General features: G+C 40.9%; 3 protein-coding genes across 7 annotated transcripts; all 3 read left to right on the top strand.

Annotated features, from left to right (window-relative positions):
- The first annotated feature begins 116 nt into the window (after positions 1-116).
- LOC115767305 lies at positions 117-6766 on the top strand. Of its 2 annotated transcripts, XM_030711542.1 has the most exons (9): positions 117-152; positions 412-604; positions 3003-3096; positions 3205-3308; positions 5454-5564; positions 5630-5864; positions 5919-6039; positions 6118-6234; positions 6296-6766. In XM_030711542.1, exons 2-9 carry the CDS (start codon positions 479-481, stop codon positions 6588-6590), a joined length of 1203 nt encoding a protein of 400 aa, XP_030567402.1. In that variant the 5' UTR covers positions 117-152; positions 412-478; the 3' UTR covers positions 6591-6766. The 2 variants fall into 2 exon arrangements, with proteins under 2 accessions (XP_030567402.1, XP_030567401.1); XM_030711541.1 differs by lacking the exon at positions 117-152 and having other exon boundaries at positions 236-604.
- Positions 6767-9284: 2518 nt separating this feature from the next.
- On the top strand, positions 9285-10517 carry LOC115767280 (ADP-ribosylation factor-related protein 1). Its single transcript, XM_030711512.1, has 3 exons — positions 9285-9687; positions 9748-10000; positions 10092-10517. Exons 1-3 carry the CDS (start codon positions 9595-9597, stop codon positions 10346-10348), a joined length of 603 nt encoding a protein of 200 aa, XP_030567372.1. The 5' UTR covers positions 9285-9594; the 3' UTR covers positions 10349-10517.
- Positions 10518-10933: 416 nt separating this feature from the next.
- On the top strand, positions 10934-19612 carry LOC115767260 (AP-1 complex subunit gamma-1). 4 transcript variants are annotated; one of them, XM_030711482.1, is made up of 16 exons: positions 11641-11707; positions 13193-13394; positions 13545-13606; positions 13707-13848; positions 13941-14129; positions 14587-14825; positions 14890-14966; positions 15399-15416; positions 15865-16121; positions 16466-17061; positions 17127-17265; positions 17332-17617; positions 17681-18145; positions 18210-18353; positions 18421-18528; positions 19050-19612. In XM_030711482.1, exons 2-16 carry the CDS (start codon positions 13378-13380, stop codon positions 19155-19157), a joined length of 2847 nt encoding a protein of 948 aa, XP_030567342.1. In that variant the 5' UTR covers positions 11641-11707; positions 13193-13377; the 3' UTR covers positions 19158-19612. The 4 variants fall into 4 exon arrangements, with proteins under 4 accessions (XP_030567340.1, XP_030567341.1, XP_030567342.1 ...); XM_030711480.1 differs by lacking the exons at positions 11641-11707; positions 13193-13394 and adding an exon at positions 10934-11429; XM_030711481.1 differs by lacking the exons at positions 11641-11707; positions 13193-13394; positions 15399-15416 and adding an exon at positions 11374-11429.
- Positions 19613-20112: the final 500 nt, after the last annotated feature.

Here is a 20112-nt window from a genome sequence, read left to right as displayed (position 1 = left end):
AGTTTGAATTCTGCCTTCAAGCGCTTTAGAACAATCATATAAAAACTTGGCTTGAATTATCTATATACAATTTGTTTACACTGAAATTCTCTCTCTCTCTTAACCTTTCTCTCGCTCTGTCTCTGTGTGTGCGTGCGTGTGTTTGAGTGTTGGTAAAGTTTGTTTAATGAAATTATTAACTCAGTTGTGTTTTTTTTTATTATTATTATTTTTTCATCTTGTGAATTTTGTTTTGTTTTTGTTGCTAAATTTGTTGTAATTCACTTTTCCAGCGAGTTTTTATTCCCACTGAATTATTATTCTATTTACATTTTCTGATCGTGGATAAGACGAACCCAAGCAAAAAAAAAAAAAGAAAAGAAAAGAATAATTGATAGCATATTATTACTGCTCATCCTGCTCGAATTTCAGAGCCAAATAGCGCGAAGAGCGATAAACGGTCCACAGCACATAGACCAAAACGAAAGCCCAGGAAGCCATGTGCACCTCCCCGGTGGCCCACCAAATGTCGTCCAGCATGTCCTCCGGCAAGATATTGCCCCGTCGCCAGGCGATACCCGTGCTCTATACACGTGGCACTCACTATGAGGTCGGCTTCGATATGGTAAGCAACGGCTCCTTAATCCTTTGACCTTTCAACCGAGCCCCCAACAACAACAACAACAACAACAACAACAACAATAACAGACCGTTGACAAATGTCACGCTAGCTTCATTAAATGTGCCCAACACACTCGAGAAAGTTAACTGAATTTATAAGTTTAGCTGTTGTTTTGATCTAAACTGAAAATTTTACTATATTGTATTATTGTTTTTTTTTTTTTTGTTTTCTTTGTTTTTGTTTTTTTTTTTTTTGAGTACTTTTACTTGGCTATGACGACAAGTTTAGCAGCTAAATTGATGGCTAGCGCCTGGCTATAGCGATAATGGGCGGAAATATTGATGTACCTAACTAAATACTAACTAATTATAAACGCATGCCGTTTGCCTAGCTTTACAGTCCGTTACAAACAACGCAAGCTCCCGACTTGGGGATACCCTGAACCCTCTTCTTCCAACACCAAATGCAAATATATATACAGACTCTATATATATACAGACTCTAGCTCTTATTATTTACCCAATTTGCTCAAAAACAAGATTTCGATATCGATTTTTATCGATTGCTTGGAAACGGGGCAAGTTATCGAATATCGAAAACAAACTCGATCTGCGTAGACACTAGTCAAGTTCTTCAAGTCTCTAGCTCTTATAGGTGCTGATATCCTTGCCTTCATACATATGGACGGACGGACGGACGGACGGACGGACGGACATGGCTAGATCGGCTCGGCTTTTGATGCTGATCAAGAATATATATACTTTATGGGGTCGGAGAAGCTTCATTCTGCCTGTTACATGCATTTGCATTTTGCACAAACCCTTCTTACCCACTTTCTATGGGTTCAGAGTATAAAATGAAATTGTTTTTGTGCTCATCGAATTCGAAATTGTCATTCAAGCAGAAAATTGAAATCAACTGTGAAATTTCCAATAAATATTAAGCATATACAATTATGCATTTGAAGCTATTCCAAAATGAAGCTATAAATTGAGCATATCTTCGGCACGCCGAAGATGAAATGCCCTTCCTTTGCAGATAGGCGCACATTGTCACGCCTCATTTCTCATTTCTCGACCGATTCTTTCCTTTGATCTATATTAGATAGTCGTACAATATGAGATGAAGTAGTCAATGCTACAGTTAGTCCAGATATCTTGATGAAAACAAAGTTTTCCGTACAAGAACCTACTTAGCGACCGATCGTTCCTATACCAGCTATATGATATAGAAAACCAGAAGAGATTACCTATGACGAATTGCAAGACGTTAGCTTTAATGCTGAGAGACTAGTTCTCACAGAAACAAACAGATGGATCAGGAATATATATGTATATGGAGATGTTCCCTTCTATGTGTTACACATTCCATGACAATCTCATAATGCCCCGCACAAGCTTATAAATCGGTATATATATATAGTTTTGAGAACCCGTTAGTATCCATTATCATGTCATTATTTATATATATTCAATCAGCCGCTACGCTCTATATTAACATCAGTTCGATGGCTTCTACGAGAGATTCTAGGTCTGACTTATATATAGAATAATCTTGCCAGATTTGCATCTTTCTCTGAGTGAACTTTGTTTGATTCTCTCTCGCTCTCGCCCTCGCTTTCTCGCTCTCTCTCTCTTATCAGTAGGTGCAATTACAGCTACATATAGTAGACACATAAAGATAATATGATCCTGATAAGCGTTTATACGATTCGACTAGTATATCTACTTGTTTCTTTCTTCTACTTTTTTGCCATTTCGTGACCCAGTTCCTGCTTAACCTTCACTCAAAACTAACACTCACTCACACTCACACACACTCAAATATAACAATCACTCACTTGTTCGCTTTGAGCCGGAAAAACAAAAAAAGAAAAAAAAAGTGGCCAATATCAAGGGCAACAATTGGCATGCAGGCCCGACTCCGTCTGGGCGAGCTGCTGGTGGGGTTGGGTTGGCAGGTGAGCGGGGGCTGGGCCGGGTTGCCCGTGTGGTTGCCCGGGGTCTGGACCCACTCCTGCTCCGTCGAGCAGTCCCCGCGCACATAATTAACAAGCTGGCAACAAGATCTATGTCCAACAATAAACCATTATTCATAATGTTGTTTTTAGCGTTTCGTTTTGTTTGTTTGCCCTGTCGATCAGTCGTGATCGATTATGGTTCTTTTTGTTGTTGTTGTTGTTGTTGTTGTTTTATATTTTTTAAAATATATTTTTTGCTCAGCAGCAGCATATTAGCATACAATACGTTTAAAGAGGGCAATTTGCAAACGGAGTTCGAATCAAATATTTAGAAAGCCGCTTGCAATTCAATTCAATATTTCTAATTAATCATAATAATATACATTATATATATATATATATAAATATATATATGCGTGTGTGTGTGTGTGTGCTTTGCAGGGTCGCACTTTTGGCTCGATGATCAAGAACTTTCTGATCTTATCGCAGCCACTGAACGAGACCTACTTGCCGCTCTATGGCACCGCAAAAGGCAGTAAGTACTACTCCACGGACCAGGTTGCTTCTCACATGGCAGATGGCAGTTGGTTGTCAATCATTCGTTTTTCTTCTTCTTCGTCTTTTCGATCATATTTTGTTGCAGGGCAAATCTACAACGAGACCCTGGAATCGGTCAAAGGCAGCTTTCCGCAGTACATACGCGAATTGGAGGGCGTGGCCGATGGGGCCGAGGTGGAGTTCCATAAGGTGAGCTGTCTCTATTGTTTACGCACCGCGAAAAAAAAAACCTGAACTAAATAACAAATTAGCAAGTTAGTTAGTTCAAATTATTGGTCTGCGGCTAACTTCAACTTGAACATTCTAACGGTGAAGCTAAGGCCAAAGTCGCTTTGGATTCTTTTTTTTTTTCTGCAAGTTGTCAATTCAATGACAACACCAAACGCAATTTACTCAAATATTCACACATAATAAGTATATATATATATATATATATATATATATATATATATATTCTTCTTTATATATATATTTAAAAACAATTACAATTGGCACTCGACTATAACGCATAATACAAATATAATTATTTATATTTCGTTTTTTAATTCAGAATAAGTATTTGAGCTTCTGTTGTATTTTTTTCACACCTTTCAAAAGATTGTTTAACAAAAAAAGCAAAAAAAAAAAAAAAGCTGAAAGTTAAGCGCGAAAGTAAAGATATCTTTGGCACGCCGAAGATTGAATACCCTTTCAAATATTTCCCTTTTGCAGATATGCCGAGTTTCATGAAAATATCTTGGAAACCAAAATATTTTACCATACATCAACCCATTTTTCGATCGATTCTTTCTATAGAGCATATAGAGAATATAGATATCTTGGAGTTTCCCATATAAGAACTTACTCTTTTTAATGGCAGCTATATGATATAGTGGTCCGATGTAGAATATATATATATATATACATATGTCCTTTATAGGGTCAGAGATGTCTGCTGCTATGCGTTACACATTTCATGACAAAAGCTTAATACCCTCTTTAAGGGTATAAAAGTACATTCGAAATTGTGCTTAAATGCTTGAGTTACGAAAATTTCCTTTCCAATTAACATTACTTTTGAACTTTAATCTAATGACTTAGGCAATCGATAAATGATATTAGCAATTTGTAACTGTAATAAGAAGAAGACAATACAATTATAGAACTAGAAACTGTAATAGAAACAATCCGCATTAGTCATTGAACTAGTTCCGTTTTCTTGGCATCGACCGCTCGAATGTGCTTGCATTGACCATTTGGTAAGCCAATTTGTGCTTGACCAAACTGTCCAAATAGGCGAAAATAAATGAGATTAGCTAGTCTTAGCCAAGCCCAGAACTAGTTCAGGTGCAAGGGTTTGCTTTGGCTTCTGCGCTGCGTTTCATTGGCCGCCAATCAATTTATGTGCTCATTAGCAAGGCAAATATAGTTGCTTGACGTTGACAACAACGCCAATGTCTATGTTGCTATGGCCTAAGGAATGCCTTTTACTGCACATAATGTGCTATAACTTTTTTGTTATTAAGCAGTTGGCCAATTAAATGCACGCAAATTCGTATCAACCTTGGCCGCCTGCCGCCTGCTGGTGGCTCTGTCGATGTCAGCTTATCAGCTTATGATGCCGTTTAGAATTGCTCGAATTGCATAATTAATTACATATCGAATTAGCAATAATTAATGGTCGTTTAGCATTTTTTCAATTACACTGCCAATAGAATAATTTTGCATATTCATATTGAAAAATTAAGTTTCAAGTGCGCTAAGTTTTTGCTTTCCCATAAAACATCATACTCATCCCATTGCAAATATGGGAATACTGTGCTATGTCTTACGGCAATTAAATTTGAAATTCTGGTCAGCGTACGCCATGTACGTGCATTTCATAATTGATAATATTGTTTTTTTTTTTTGCCATATTTTGAGCACCATTAAATGGTCTTTAAACCTCAGCTTACCAAAAACAGCGCAAAGCCAAGTGCAATTAATCATTAAGCGAGACGAAGAAATGAGTCACCCTGTCAACGGTTAAAGGTTTTCAAATATCGATTATTATAATAGCCTATCGCATCCTGTCGATTAATCGTCAAAAGACGATAACAATCCTTGCCCAACACCGGCCAACCTATCGAACATAATGCGATAACAATAATATTGAGCGAGACGAAGAAATGAGTCACCCTGTCAACGGTTAAAGGTTTTCAAATATCGATTATTATAATAGCCTATCGCATCCTGTCGATTAATCGTGAAAAGGCGATAACAATCCTTGCTCAACACCGGCCAACCTATCGAACATAATGCGATAACAATAATATTAACGGTTTATGGGCAACGCTCAACGCGTCTCATCAACAGTTGTTCTTGCTGCACCTGGACGAAATCTTGCCGCAGGCTTTAAAACATCAGCCACGCAACAAAAACCAACCCACCGGCTGCTCCTCGATTATTGTTAACCAAAAGCATTGCGTAAGTACCTATAAATATGTTAATGGTTATGTTGACGTGATCGGAATATTATCCGTTGTCGCCAGCGTCTGCTGGGCCACACGGAGGATGCCTTGACGGAGACGCTTAATCATTACTACTTTGTGGTGGCGCACATCATCAGCGACAAGCCGCAGGGCAAATACAATGTCAAGGAGGAGCATTTCATGTCGCTCTGCTATGCCGGACACCTGCCAGGCTACACCATGAGCCATAATCATCACGGGCTAGTGTTTAGCATCAATACAATCAGCGCCGAGCTGTTGCGCAGCGGCAAGACACGTAAGTGGACCGGTGTCTGGCTCACTTTTATATTTCATGGCCAATTGCTTGCAGCTCGTCATTTTCTGACACGGGCCTTACTCGCCACAAGCAACGTGGACGATGCCTTCAGGGTGCTTACAGATGCCGGCGTGGGCGCTGCCGATGCCTGTTCCATTAACTTTTCATTTTTGGCGTAAGTATGCGGCATTTTTGTAAGTGAATCGGTTAATTTTATATCATGCCTGCCTGCCTTCCTGCCTGCCTGTTGCAGCGATCCGCGTCAAATGTTTTACAACGTGGAAATGGCACCGAATCCGGCCCGGAAGAACGAGTCACACTTGAGCATCAAGGAGGTACCGCTGGGCGCGCATAACTACCATGCCAATCAGTACGTAGCTCGCCATCAGGCATTCGATACATGCCGTAACTCTGGTATTTCATTTGCACAGATTCGAGCGCATACACTTGGACCAGGCCAACGAGCTGATGCTGAAGTCCAGCGTGTCGCGAATGCATGCCTTTGGTAAATACAAGCCGCCGGCCAGCGAGCACGATGTCCGCAACATGCTGGGTGATGTCACTGGCGGCTGCTTTTGCGTGTGGCGCGACAATGGCCGATGCGATGAAGTGGTCAAAACGATTGCTGTTGGCCTGTTCGATTTGAATGCCAAAACCTTTTCACTCTACTCCGATAATCCGAGTCTCACCGAGCCACACTGCACGTTGCCCCTGCTTTACAAATAGTTGTACAATTAACATCACTTGTACTTATTTGTTGTGAAAAAAAGCAGAACTGTTTGCCTGTGCGTCTAGTTGAAACTTAAACCATTGGGGATCAGTTATTATTAAACAATTACAAAATCAATATATTTCTATATATGTATTTTTTTTTTTTTTTTAACTGAACAGAAGTTTATATATGCCTAATTAAAGAAATTTTAACTTAAAATGTGTTTCAAATGTGCAGTCTTATGAGTCCTTACAACACTGGACAACGCTGCCAGACAACCGGGGCGAAAATATCGATAAGCACTTTACCGTTATTTTACTGTTATAACAAAATATAACCTATAAACTTAAGTACGGCCACGAAAGTATACACACACGCGAATTAGGCAAAAGTTAATAAGTTATTTAAGGCTTCATTTCATATTCATAACAAGACTGGATACACATAGATATTTTGTGCTGGCAAATTGAAGAATTTATGTATTACAGAAATATCCATTTTGATTTTTTTATGGCTTTAACATGGCAAGCAGCCAGTTTTTAGTTCATAGTCAGCTACAAAGCTTAATGACAAGTTCAGAGTAGCTCTGAAATTATTGACCCCAAAAATCTCTAGGCTCGTACTTGTAGCTCGATTCTCAAAAAGCATTCTGAACACATATCTCTGAACTGAACTGAGCCCTCTTATTAAGATAGGCCACTGGAGTCGTTCAAATGCAGCGAATTAAAGGGCGTGGCCGGTCGCTAGTGCCGAGGCGGACTTCCATAAGGTGATCAATCGTTGTTGTGATTAGACAACAGCCGTTAGGCCGTTAGTCATTAGCCAATTAGTAGGCCACATCGTTCAGCTGGCCACGAATTGACAGCTGTTAACAATTAAGTGGCTATTTAAATAAATACAAATGCATAATTGTTTTCATTATCTAGAAAAAAAATAATAATAATAATAACAATTGTAAAAATCTAAGTTAATTGGTCCGCGGGGGTGCTGCCAGCAAACTTCAACTTGAACATTCTAACGGTGAAGCTAATGCCAAAGTCGTTGCACGCCGTTGCGTTGCGTGTCGAATTTGTTGGATTCTTTTTTTTTTTTTTTTTTTTTTTTTGCTGCTGCCGCTCGCGTTGCAAGTTGTCAATTCAATGACAAACACCAAATACAATTTACTCAAATATTCACACATAATTGTATATGTAACAATAGTTACAGCCTGCACTCGCTAATGACGAACAATTAAAGCTTAATTATCATTGTAATGCAACAGACAATATCAATTGTCTATATTTAATTTCAATTCAAAGTCAATAAATGTGCAGCATGTGGTACGTTAATTAGCAGCTTTAGGCAATTGCAACTGTAATACAATAATAAAAATTAAAAAAAATATTTAAAAAAAATGCATTGGCCGTGCAGCAAACAGTCATTGAACTAGTTCCGTTTTGTTGGCATTGTTGTTGTTGTTGTTGTGTTGACGGTTTTGTAAGCCGATTTGTATTTGGCCAATCTGCCCATATATGTATGTATATGCAATTTAAGTCCGCAAAAATAATGTTGCCAGTCTTACCCAGGCCCAGAACTAGTTCAGGTGCAAGGGTTTGCTTTGGCTTCGCTGCTTTTTAGCGTTTGTCAACACTAATTTAATTTATCAATTTACTGGCCTATTAGCATGCCACACTAAGTAAATGCCCCTGAAAAGAATCTCTATAGCGTTTGTCTACGAAATGCGCAGCTGTCAATAATGTGTTATGATTTTTTTTGCGTCTTATTAGTTGGCCAATTAAATGCACGCAAATTCGTATCAACCTTGGCCACCTGCCGCTGCTGGTGGCCCTGTCGGTGTCAGCTTATCAGCTTATGATGCCCGTTAGAACGAAGCCAATGGAAATACGAATCTCGAATTTTCTTAAATATAAGCATTTTGAATAATCAATGGCTAAAAACCCGTTAAGAATTTGTTGCAATCCTGAATCGCATGCTTTCGAATGACTATCGATGTACAATAAGAAAAACTATCGAACTTATCGATAACATCGCGGAGGGTCCTAACGGTAAACTCTCAACGCTCGTTTCCCACAGTTACTTTTTATGCAGCTGGACGAGATCTTGCCATAGGGTCCGTCCGCTTCTCGATCATTGTTAGCCTGAACTAGATTTTTATGTAAGTAGTGTAAGCACCTAGTATATACTTATATTTCTTAGTACATATATTAAAAATCTTTTGGTCTATCAGGTTTTTCTTTATTCTGGAGTCCATGTGGCGTAAGAACAACTGGCAAACATAATTATTATTTTATAAGCCATAAATAATAACAAAATAAATAGTTATTGAGTTATTATGCATATTAAACTTCTATTAAGATAAGGCACATATAACTAAAGCCCTAGTGTTAGTTTCAAAAGAGATATTTTGGGATATGTGAACATGCACACATGCCATTACTATGCACATGATTAATAGAATATAATAGAAAACGTGGCAAAAGTGATAATGATGTAAAAAAAAAATAATTCTATTCAGTAAACAAAATTTGCTCAGTTTTAAAACACTAAATAATTGAAAAAGTGCTACCAGAACTGGACAGCGTTGCCAGACTGCCCAGTACAAATGTAAACAAAGCGATAGAGTAGCCAACGTCAGCTGTGTGCCAGCCACAATACTAAACTCACAAGGTTACACTTTGCACAACTATCGATAAAGTTGTCGATGATGGCAAGCAATTCTTAATGAAAGCAATATAAAAAAGTTACTTTACAAAAATAATGACTGACCATAGTATTAAAACAAAACTATAAATACAAACAAGCAATCATTTATGGAGCAGACCAAATAGAAGTTTTCGTGTACGTCATATTGTGACGTAGATGCATGTAGCAAAACCTGGATCGCAATCTCATACATATGTTGGCCCATTTTTGGAGAGAACATCCCTAGATCGTGTTTTTATTTGATTTACCTGTTGTTGCTTGTTGATTTGGGCAATGCAACATTAGAATTCCTCAAATAGCTAAGCAAACTGCAATATGTACACATTGCTGCACGGCTTTTACAAATATCTCACACAGAAGGATGAGTACTGCGTCGTCATACTGGGCCTGGACAATGCGGGCAAAACGGTAAGCGGCTCCGGCATAATGATACACGTCTGCAAATGACCATTTTGTTTGCACACGCAGACCTATTTGGAGGCGGCCAAAACAAAATTCACCAAGAACTACAAGGGCCTAAATCCAGCTAAAATCACAACAACAGTGGGTCTCAACATTGGCACCATCGATGTGCAGGGCGTGCGTCTGAATTTCTGGGACCTGGGTGGCCAACAGGAATTGCAGTCGCTGTGGGACAAATACTATCAGGAGTCGCATGGCGTTATTTATGTGATAGACTCCAATGATCGCGAACGCATGGACGAGTCCAAAATCATTTTCGGTAAATACCCATCTTCCCCATCTGGTAGCTGGTTGCATCCGTAGTTTCCCTCAGAATTAAACAGTTGCACTACAAACTTTTGCTTTTCCAGATAAAATGATCAAAAATGAGCTGCTGTCGGGCGTGCCGCTCCTGATACTGGCCAACAAGCAGGATCTGCCCGATGTGATGGGCGTACGCGAAATCAAGCCCGTATTCCAACAGGCTGGTGCACTAATTGGACGCCGTGATTGCCTTACGATACCGGTCTCAGCGCTGACAGGCGAAGGCGTCGACGAGGGCATCAAATGGCTGGTGGAGGCCATTAAACGGCATTCATTAGTCCGTCCGCCGCGTGAAAACGATTGAGCTGCACGAAACGAGAATGAAATGCAACGAATTAATTCCAGAACAGAACACAGAACAGTGACAAACGTTGTACAATAGCTTCTTGGCTTTAGGTAGACGATAGCATTAAGCATGTATTAAATACATAACACACATTTTTATCAAAGGATAATCAAAGTGCACACACAACTTTGTATATGTGTGTACCGCAAGCAAAGGCTTTCACCTGTCATTGACTTATCAGCCAGCACAGTCGGTGACGACTTCGCTTATCCATAACGAAACACTTTTTTTTTTTATTATGGCACCAACAGGTACAACGGCGTTCTCACGATTTTGTTTGTTATCAGTGCGCGCACTGCTCAGAGATAAGTTAGTAAAGTTTTTGTGTATTCAACGGACTCTGAGTGAGCCATGTCCATGACTGCCATGCCACCAATGTGAGCGTCTAGTATGATAACTATATCTATGTGCCGCCAAATGCACACGCTCACACCGTGCTGTTGGCCATAGGTGTGCTGCAGGCGTCGATGAATACTGAGGGATCAGAACTCGATGATTTCAGTCTTTGGCCAGAGTTTCAGTCGCGCGGGCTGCTTATTATTATTGGTTTATTTCTATTCAAAATCCGCGTCGCCCTCGTTGTCTGTTTTGGTTAACCACAACTAACTCTGATAATGACCTAAGAATATTTCAGTCTCGCAGTGAACAAGTTATAACAATTGCTTGCAAAACGGAATATGGTTACCCAAGCTGGTTTAAACTAAAGGCACATAAAGAGCGCATCGAGCAGTAGCAGTGCGCGCGCGTGTGTGTGTGTGTGTGTGTGTGTGTGTATTTGTGGTGCGGGGATCGGAATCGTAATTACCTATAAATGTACATTAGATAACACATACGCATACTGCCTATGTGGAGCACCGTAGCCGCTTATCATTATTCCAGTGTCAGTACCTGTGCGGAGTTTGGGTGTGTGTAAGAGTTTGTGTATTTAGTTAGTGTCCACTGTTGTATGCTAGTGGGACCAACGAGAAGGTTACGCAGCTGTCATGTATCCGTACTATGAGCAGGATTGGAGTGTTTTGCCACCGGAAAACAATCGCAGGTGAGTTGCAAATTATCAGCGGCAAATCTTAAGGTTTTTTAATTCAAAAATGACGTTATGCGCGTATTCATCGTCTTGGCCAAGAAAACTATCGATTACAGCGGTTTGCGATAGCAGTGCTGCTTAATGTCAAAACGAAATGTCAACCGCTAGCTCGCGCTCTCTCGCTCTCACTGCTGTTACAACTACTATTACTACTACTGTTGCGCTCATCATCAACATTCTACGAGCATTTTTGTCGCGTTGTTAAAATTTGCATTGGAAGTCGGAGGCGGCAGGTGGCTATAAAGCAAACGTTTATATATAGTGCGAGCAAAAGTTTAAACAAGAAAGAAAAGCGACTTGCTTTGCTTGCGGCAAATACTCAATTGATTTATGTTTAGTTTTTCCTGTGGCCAAAAAGAAGCATACGCTTAACTCAGTGGGCGCTTGTGTGTGTGTGTGTTTTGTGCCATGATTCTCTGCGTGTGTGTGATGTGTCTATGTGCTTGAGCTTTCCAATGAAAGTACATTAATCGACAAGCGCAGAAAGTAATGCAATATTTTGCAATAATACGTGCTAGGTTACAGTGAGACTGCAGTCAGAAACAGAAGCACATACGTGTATTTCCTGTGATTTATAACATTTTTTTTTTTGCAACGCATGCAATGCACTCGATAAATGGCCCATTGTGCCATATCGATATCGAATATCGATAAAAGCCAGCAATGACGGCAGCTGTTTTGGTTTTAGCCATAACTGGTGACTGTGACTGCCTTTTAGGCCTTTAGGCAAAGCTGAATCAGTTGTTAACGATTAATGTGGCAATTTAGATTGTTTATTATTCGTATTTTAAATCGTTTATGGGAGAATGTAATTAGAATTTGTGTTCGCATTCCAATTGGATATAAATACGCCTCTTGCTGTTTGCTTGTCGCGCGTGTGTGTGTGTGTGTTACTGTCAGCTCAATGCGCGCTAATCGTCAATTGGGTTCGGCTGATGCTTCAAGTGCGGTTTTCGCATTATTCATACAACTGAATTAATAATTTCATTTTCATCAGCAGCAGCCGCAAATGGTTTTGCATTTGTGTGAACCTCCACCTTTTTGTCGTCTTAATTAACACCCTACACGCCTAGCCTAGTTTTTTCAGTTTGTGCTGTGGCTGTGCTGCGCTTCGTTGGCCAGCACTAGCAGCTACATAAATACATACATATGTATGTACAAGCGTATGAAACTGATGCCAGTTAAAAGGTATTCAATGTCCATACATATGTATGTGTGTGCCAGTGTGAGTAAGCGTAGAGCTTTTTGTTTGCATTGAGCGTCGACAGATCATGTGTGCCTCTGTCCATGTAGTATATACATATGCATATTTGTTTAAGCCTCGGCATACGCACACATGCACACGCATCATTTATGTACATAACGTTTTATAACAACAGTAAGTTCATTACTGATATTGTTTGTGCACTGAGATTTGTGTTAATAATAATAAACACCAGCAACATCCAGTGATAGACAGAGAGCTAAAGTTCGATGTGCAGTGTTAACAGTTTTGCAAAGAGAGCGCAGCAAATATGTCTGGGAGAGTGCGAGTGAGACAGAGTGAGAGAGTGCGACAAGTGGAGCAGTAACTGCAATTCAATAGCGGCCGGCTGTCAACGTTTTTGTTGTTGTTATTGTTACTATTGTTATTCCTGTGCTGTGCAGCGAGTGTTGCAAAATAAGCAAAGCGCGACTTAAGATCGAAAATTGTTTGTGTTGCCACCTCGCCGACGCAGCTGTAATAATAAAAGGAACACCAACAACAACAACAACTGAATGCAAACATAAAAGCATAGGCCGGCAAGTAGTAGAAGAAGAAGAAGCAGTACACGATAAACAACCATCAACAAAAAGCAGTTAGTCTGCGTGCCACAACCAAATCGCTTCAGAGCCGCAGAAGCAGCAGCCGCAACGCCTCGAAATGAATTCCGAGCATGGGTATGCAGCCTTATTACATACATGCATAATACATGCACATATATCTATATAAAAATATATGTATATGTATATATATATATGCATACATTTGTGTACATTATACACTCCTGTCTAATCAGCCTGTTAATATTTCATTTTTATGCTCAATAGATTCAATCCAGCCTTCAATATGGCCACCATACGCCAGGCATTCACAGAGGCTGTCGAAAGAGGTAAGCCGCAATTCCTGGCAATTGTTTAGCCATCCAGCCACCAAGTAACTGTCTCTGCCTTTTATTTATCTTCTTTTTTTTTTATCTCGCCCACATGCAGTCAGAATGCCGACGCCCACACGATTGCGTGATCTTATAAGACAGATACGCGCCGCCCGCACCGCAGCCGAGGAGCGCGCCGTGGTTAACAAAGAGTGCGCCTACATACGCAGCACATTCCGAGAGGAGGACTCTGTCTGGCGGTGAGTGGGCAGTAAATTGCATTAATAATAATTTCAACAATTTTAACCCGTTTTCTTTCACTCTGACACTCTTCCCGCTCGCTCGCCTGCAGCTGTCGCAACATTGCCAAGCTGCTGTACATACACATGCTCGGCTATCCGGCGCACTTTGGACAGCTCGAGTGCCTCAAACTGACGGCCAGCACACGCTTTACAGATAAACGAATTGGCTATCTGGGTGCCATGCTGCTGCTGGATGAGCGTCAAGATGTTCATTTGCTTATTACGAATTGTTTGAAAAAGTAAGTGCCTCATACAAAGAGGACAGATAGCAGCTTACAGTATTATAATATAAATATTAGTATTAGCTTATATATCATGCGGTTATTCCTGGCAAGCTTAACTTATTTACAAATAGGCCAAGCAACAGATTCCAGCCTGTGGCCAAAAAGCACCTGTTATTGTTGGGCAGTAAATATTGCAGCTGCTGCGTAGATTGGAAAATTCTCGACGAGAGATATAATGACCTTTAAGTGGAAGGTCGTATATCTCACGTGCAACTCTAGTGTATTGTTTCTAGGTGATTCATCTTTTGGAAGTGATAATTATCTTAAAAATATTCAATAATATGTGAAGCCTCGCCAAGCTTTGGTGTCCCTATAAAACCCGGCAAGAGGAAAACGTTTAACTCATTGCGAGACAAATATTATTTATTATGCTAACTATAAAAAACGTTATTTGTATTTTGACTTTTTCCAGCGACTTGAACAGCTCGACGCAGTTTGTGGTTGGATTGGCGCTGTGCACCCTGGGCGCCATTGCATCGCCGGAAATGGCACGTGATTTGGCTAGCGAGGTGGAGCGCCTTATGAAATCGCCCAACACTTACATCCGGAAAAAGGCGACACTGTGCGCATTTCGGGTCATACGTCGTGTGCCCGAACTGATGGAGATCTTTCTGCCGGCTACACGTTCGCTGCTCAGCGAGAAGAATCACGGTTAGATTGAAATGCTCAACTTATCCAATCATACCTGTATTATTAAGTATCATGTATTTTTTAGGCATCCTTATTACCGGCGTAACGCTCATTACGGAAATGTGCGAGAACAGTTCGGATACGTTGATGCATTTCAAGAAGGTAAGTTGTTGCCCAGCCCAGACGGTTCTGACCGGCTGGCAGGCAGGCAGGCAGACAGACAGACAGGCTCTCAGAACAGCCAATGGAAATTGAATTTATAGAGCTTCAACGGGCTACCAGGTCCAGGCTGCGTTTTGCGTTTCGATTCCATCCCCCCCATTTTAGTTATGTGGGCGGCCCGTATAATTGTGTATTGATATTGTGGTAACTTTTAGTTTGGTTTTTTTTTTTTGTTGCTGCCCTTTTGATTTGCGCCTTCTGCAAAAGAAATTGTTATTATATTTTTCATTGTTATCGTTAATGTTTATATCGCTTTGCCACGTACTATTTTTGACACCCGACGACATTTTGTAATTACAAATTAACGCTTGTTTGTTTTTGATCGAATACCGCGCAAACACAAAATGAAATTTGTTGTTATTTGCTTGCCAGGATAGCGGAAATCGAGAGGTATGAATTGCTGTTTGTGCTTTAAACTAAACTCTATATAACTGTTGATAGATATTATTGTTGTTGTACTTATTGTTGTTATCGTACTTTTGTGATCTGTTCTACACATTGTTGTTTAGTTTTGATCTGTTTTCCTTCAAAACAGAAAGAAAACACAAAAGCAATTTTTCTTAAAAGTGCCTACTGACAGTCTAAAGGACTGGCGCACTTGTTCTCTATATTTATATTTAAGTTTAGTTTTTGTAATTAGTTAATATATTAAATGCACTTTCCAACCACCTACTTTCGCTCTCTCCAGCACACGCACAAAAGCAATGCACAAGCTAGCGCTGACTCGCTTTAGCTCACACACACACACACATTAGATTGCTACTCTCTCTTTCTTACTCATGCAAATGTGCTGCAAGTGTCTGACTTTAACGCTCTTTCTCTCTCTTTCTCATCACAGATCGTGCCGAATCTGGTGCGCATTTTGAAGAGCCTTATTTTGGGCGGCTATTCGCCCGAGCACGATGTCAGCGGCGTCAGTGATCCGTTCCTGCAGGTGAAAATCCTGCGCCTACTGCGCATACTCGGCCACAATGATCCGGACGCCTCGGAGGCCATGAACGATATATTGGCGCAGGTGGCAACCAACACGGAGACCAGCAAGAATGTCGGCAACACCATTCTCTATGAAACGGTGCTATCCATTATGGATATACGGTAATTGCAAGGCGTTGCCAAACAGTTCACAGCTAAAAGAACTAGATTTTAAGATAGAATCAATTTTGTATATATTTAGAATACAATGAACTTTAACATTAGGCTTGCAACCAAGTGCCTCGCGGCTTCGTTAAATGCATGTTTTCGCTGACAAAAAGTAATCAAGTTTCGTCGACACTTAAACTAAAATAACAAAACATTTAAATAAACATGAGGATTAAGAATTAGATGAAAGTTATTAAATCGCTTTAGCTTTGGTAAATCAACTCCCAACTTTAAGACTCATCAAGTACAAAGTCAACTTTATTTCTAAATGAATAATATACATGCTTCTTGATTTGCAGTTCGGAAGGCGGCCTGCGCGTCTTGGCTGTGAACATTCTGGGACGTTTCCTACTCAACTCGGACAAGAATATACGGTATGTGGCGTTGAATACGCTGCTGCGAACGGTGCACGCGGACACGTCGGCGGTGCAACGGCATCGCACAACCATATTGGAGTGCCTCAAGGATCCGGATGTATCGATACGGCGACGAGCGATGGAGCTATCGTTTGCGCTGATCAATGCACAAAATATACGTACAATGACCAAGGAGCTGTTGCTGTTCCTCGAGAAGGCCGATGCTGAGTTCAAGGCGCAATGCAGCTCGGGCATGATTCTCGCCGCCGAACGGTATTCGCCCAATTCACGCTGGCATCTGGATACGCAATTGAGCGTTTTGATAGCTGCTGGCAATTATGTACGCGACGATGTGGTGTCTTCCACCATACAGCTGGTGTCCAGCAGTCCCGTGCCAGAGCAAACATATATCACGAATCGGTTCTGGGAATCGCTTCAAGTGTCCAATCACTGTGAGGACAAGCAGCCGCTGCTCCAGGTTGCCGTCTGGGCCATAGGCGAGTACGGTGATCTGTTCATGTATGGCGCTAACGAAGATGGTGAGTAGATTAAACACAATATCTGCGAAGAACAATTTAATTCTCTATAAACTTTACATGGACAGAGTTCGAACGTCCCACGGAAAGCGATCTGATCGCTGTGTATCATAAGTTTTTAACCTCTGCTCAAGTGTCGACCACAAGCAAGCAATATGCGCTCGTCTCCCTGGCCAAGTTGAGCACGCGCCTGCAGCAATGCGTGGAGTAAGTATCCAATCTCCAACTCTTCACGCCTGGCCATCGGCTAATAACAGTCTTGCTTCATTGCAGAGAAATCCAGGCATTGATTACCTCGTTTGGCAGCCATCTGAATGTGGATCTGCAGCAGCGTGGTGTAGAGTTTACGCAGCTCTTTGGCAGCTATAAGCACCTGCGTCCGCCGCTACTGGAAAAGATGCCCGCCATGCAGATTAGTCGCATTAGTTCACAGAATGGCGAAAGCGGCGGCTCTTTCGATGACAATAGTCCGGATGTCATCGAGAATGGCGTCGAGCTTGGCGGCAGCAGTACGCATCCTTTAATCGAAAGCAATATGAATACAATGGGTGACAATACGGTAAGTTACCAGACAATATACACTATCCAGCATCAAAATAAACCTATATATATAATTTTGTAGAACATCCTATTGGACTTATTGGGTAGCACGGACTTGTCGGCGGGTGCCAGCGACTTGGCCATGGCCACAGATTTATCAAATGCGGTGCATAAAAAGAACACACGCAACGCAAACAACGATGCGACAGTGTCCAACAATCAGGATCTGCTTGATTTGCTCGACTTGGACATGTCGGCGCCAACAACAACGCCCGTCATGGGCATCAATATGGCTGCTGATCCTAACAGCGCCGCCAACATGAACAATATGCTCGGTGGCCTCGATCTGAGCGGCTTTGGTGGTGGCATCGACGCTATGCCCAACAGCATACCCACAAACGGCAATGATCTGGCGAGCATGCTGGGACGCCTAAACGTTGCCGGTGGTGCGCCAGTCCATGCACTGGCGCCCCTTGGCAGCGATGTCAATAGCAGCAGCCTGCTGGGTGAACTGAATCCCACGGCGGCATCCAACAATGTGACAGTGGTATATGATTGTAAAATTAGCCCTTACGCTTCGTATGTTAATCTAAAAATTTCTTGGATTGCAGCCTCCACAGGGTCCGAAGCTAACGGCCCTGGACAAGAACGGACTGCTAGTGCAGTTGGTGCCGGTGCCGGGCAGTGACTGCATGAAGATCTTTATGACAACCACAAATAGCTCAGACAATACATTGGAGCAGTATGTGCTGCAGGTGTGTAGACTTATTGATTACCTGTTCATAGGATTGCCACTAATTTTTTCTACATGTTTGAAAACAGGCGGCGGTGCAGAAGAGTTTTAAACTGCAAATGCTGACGCCGTCGGGCTCCGTGCTGCCTCCAGGTGGCGTCATTACGCAGGAAATGCGCGTTGTGGCTACGTCCAATGTAAGTAGCTCAACCAGTGTTCAACTAGGATTTGGATATTCTTTTTAGTTTAGATATTCAGTCTGTCAGTCAGACTGTCTTATAGCTGGTATAGCTTAGACTCTATCCCTCGCTTTAACCTCTTCAATTTGCTCTCACACAAACACAAATTTTTGTACTTCATGAGAATCGCGAAGAAGGGCGACTTTGCACGACGTAGAGAGCACAATAAAATTGGCTTTGAACAAATGAAAACGAACGTACACTTGGGACATTCCGAGCACTCTCGACTAGAGCTCAGACTCACGAGTTTACGTGCAAATAGCAACATATATTAGCCTTTACGAGGTTTACTGTGCCCCATACATTATTAATATTGGACTACTAAATTCTAGACCCTATACGATCGGTAGAAAAATAAAGGTTTTGGGCAAAGCAATTCTGAGCCTGTAAGGGCATTGTATTTTCGACGATAACTTTTTTTCTTCTTTTTTTTTTATATAATTGATATTAATGCTGCTGCTTCTTTCTCTGTTCCACAGGCTGTACTGCGCATGCGTCTGCGCATTCAGTACACGCTCGATGGCCAGCAACTGGTGGAGCAGACGGAGGTTAGCGGCTTTCCGGATCAGCAGCCATCGCACGAGTAAATGTGTTTTAAAGCAAGCGTCTAAGCTTAAAGTCTAAAGACAACACACACACACACACACATATACCGAGCACAGCTAAATACAGAGGTTGCCACACGCATACACTGTAAAATAAATTGAAAAACACCTACGAACACACACACACACACACATACACAGACACACACATACATTCACTCATATAAAAAGAGACCCAGCTGAAAGTCCGTGTGCAGGAGAATGGAAAATAGGAGCATTGCACAGCGATGCCAGACTGTCGCAACGAATGGTGGACATGTGTGCGCTTTAAAACAAGAACAACAACTAAACCGCAAACCATAATTTATATATATATATATATTTATATGTAAACCTATATGCCCATATGATTTTTGTGAGAACATCTTTGATTAATGTCCGCGTTGCGTGTATGCAATTCTTGATTACTATTATTAATATTATTATTATGAATATGATTTGCCTTCATGTGTGTGTACATGTTTTTTGTGTAAAAGACAACATTCAGTTTTAATGTAAGACAATAAAGTCATTTAAAAGCGTCAAGCTACATTATATAGCCACAACACTAAATTGTAAATTGCAACAATTAACAATAGCATTTTGTTATGCCATAACAAAACAACAACAACAACAACAAAAAAAAACACTCAAAAAACGCAACTAAAAATGTGACAAATTGTGTATAGCAAAAAACGCAGCGCATTTATTCAAGCTTAGCATTTGCCGATTAAAAACAGAAGTATATCGATAATGTTAATCGATCGTTATCGATTGAGATTGCAGACATCGCAGTTATTATTATTATTATTATATATAAAAAGAAAAAACATAATTTGTTACACTTATGTATGTATGTAATATGTATTAAACCATTTTTTTTTTTTTTTTGTTTGAAACTAATTAAGGCTTCAGACACGTGTGACTGGCAGCGTGCAGGCACAATTCCCAGGATTAA

Source organism: Drosophila novamexicana, unplaced genomic scaffold, assembly GCF_003285875.2.
Source record: "Drosophila novamexicana strain 15010-1031.04,08,12 unplaced genomic scaffold, DnovRS2.1 tig00001361-arrow-arrow-pilon, whole genome shotgun sequence".
Classification (NCBI taxonomy): Eukaryota; Metazoa; Arthropoda; class Insecta; order Diptera; family Drosophilidae; genus Drosophila; species Drosophila novamexicana.
This window is presented reverse-complemented; position numbering and strand designations above follow the sequence as displayed.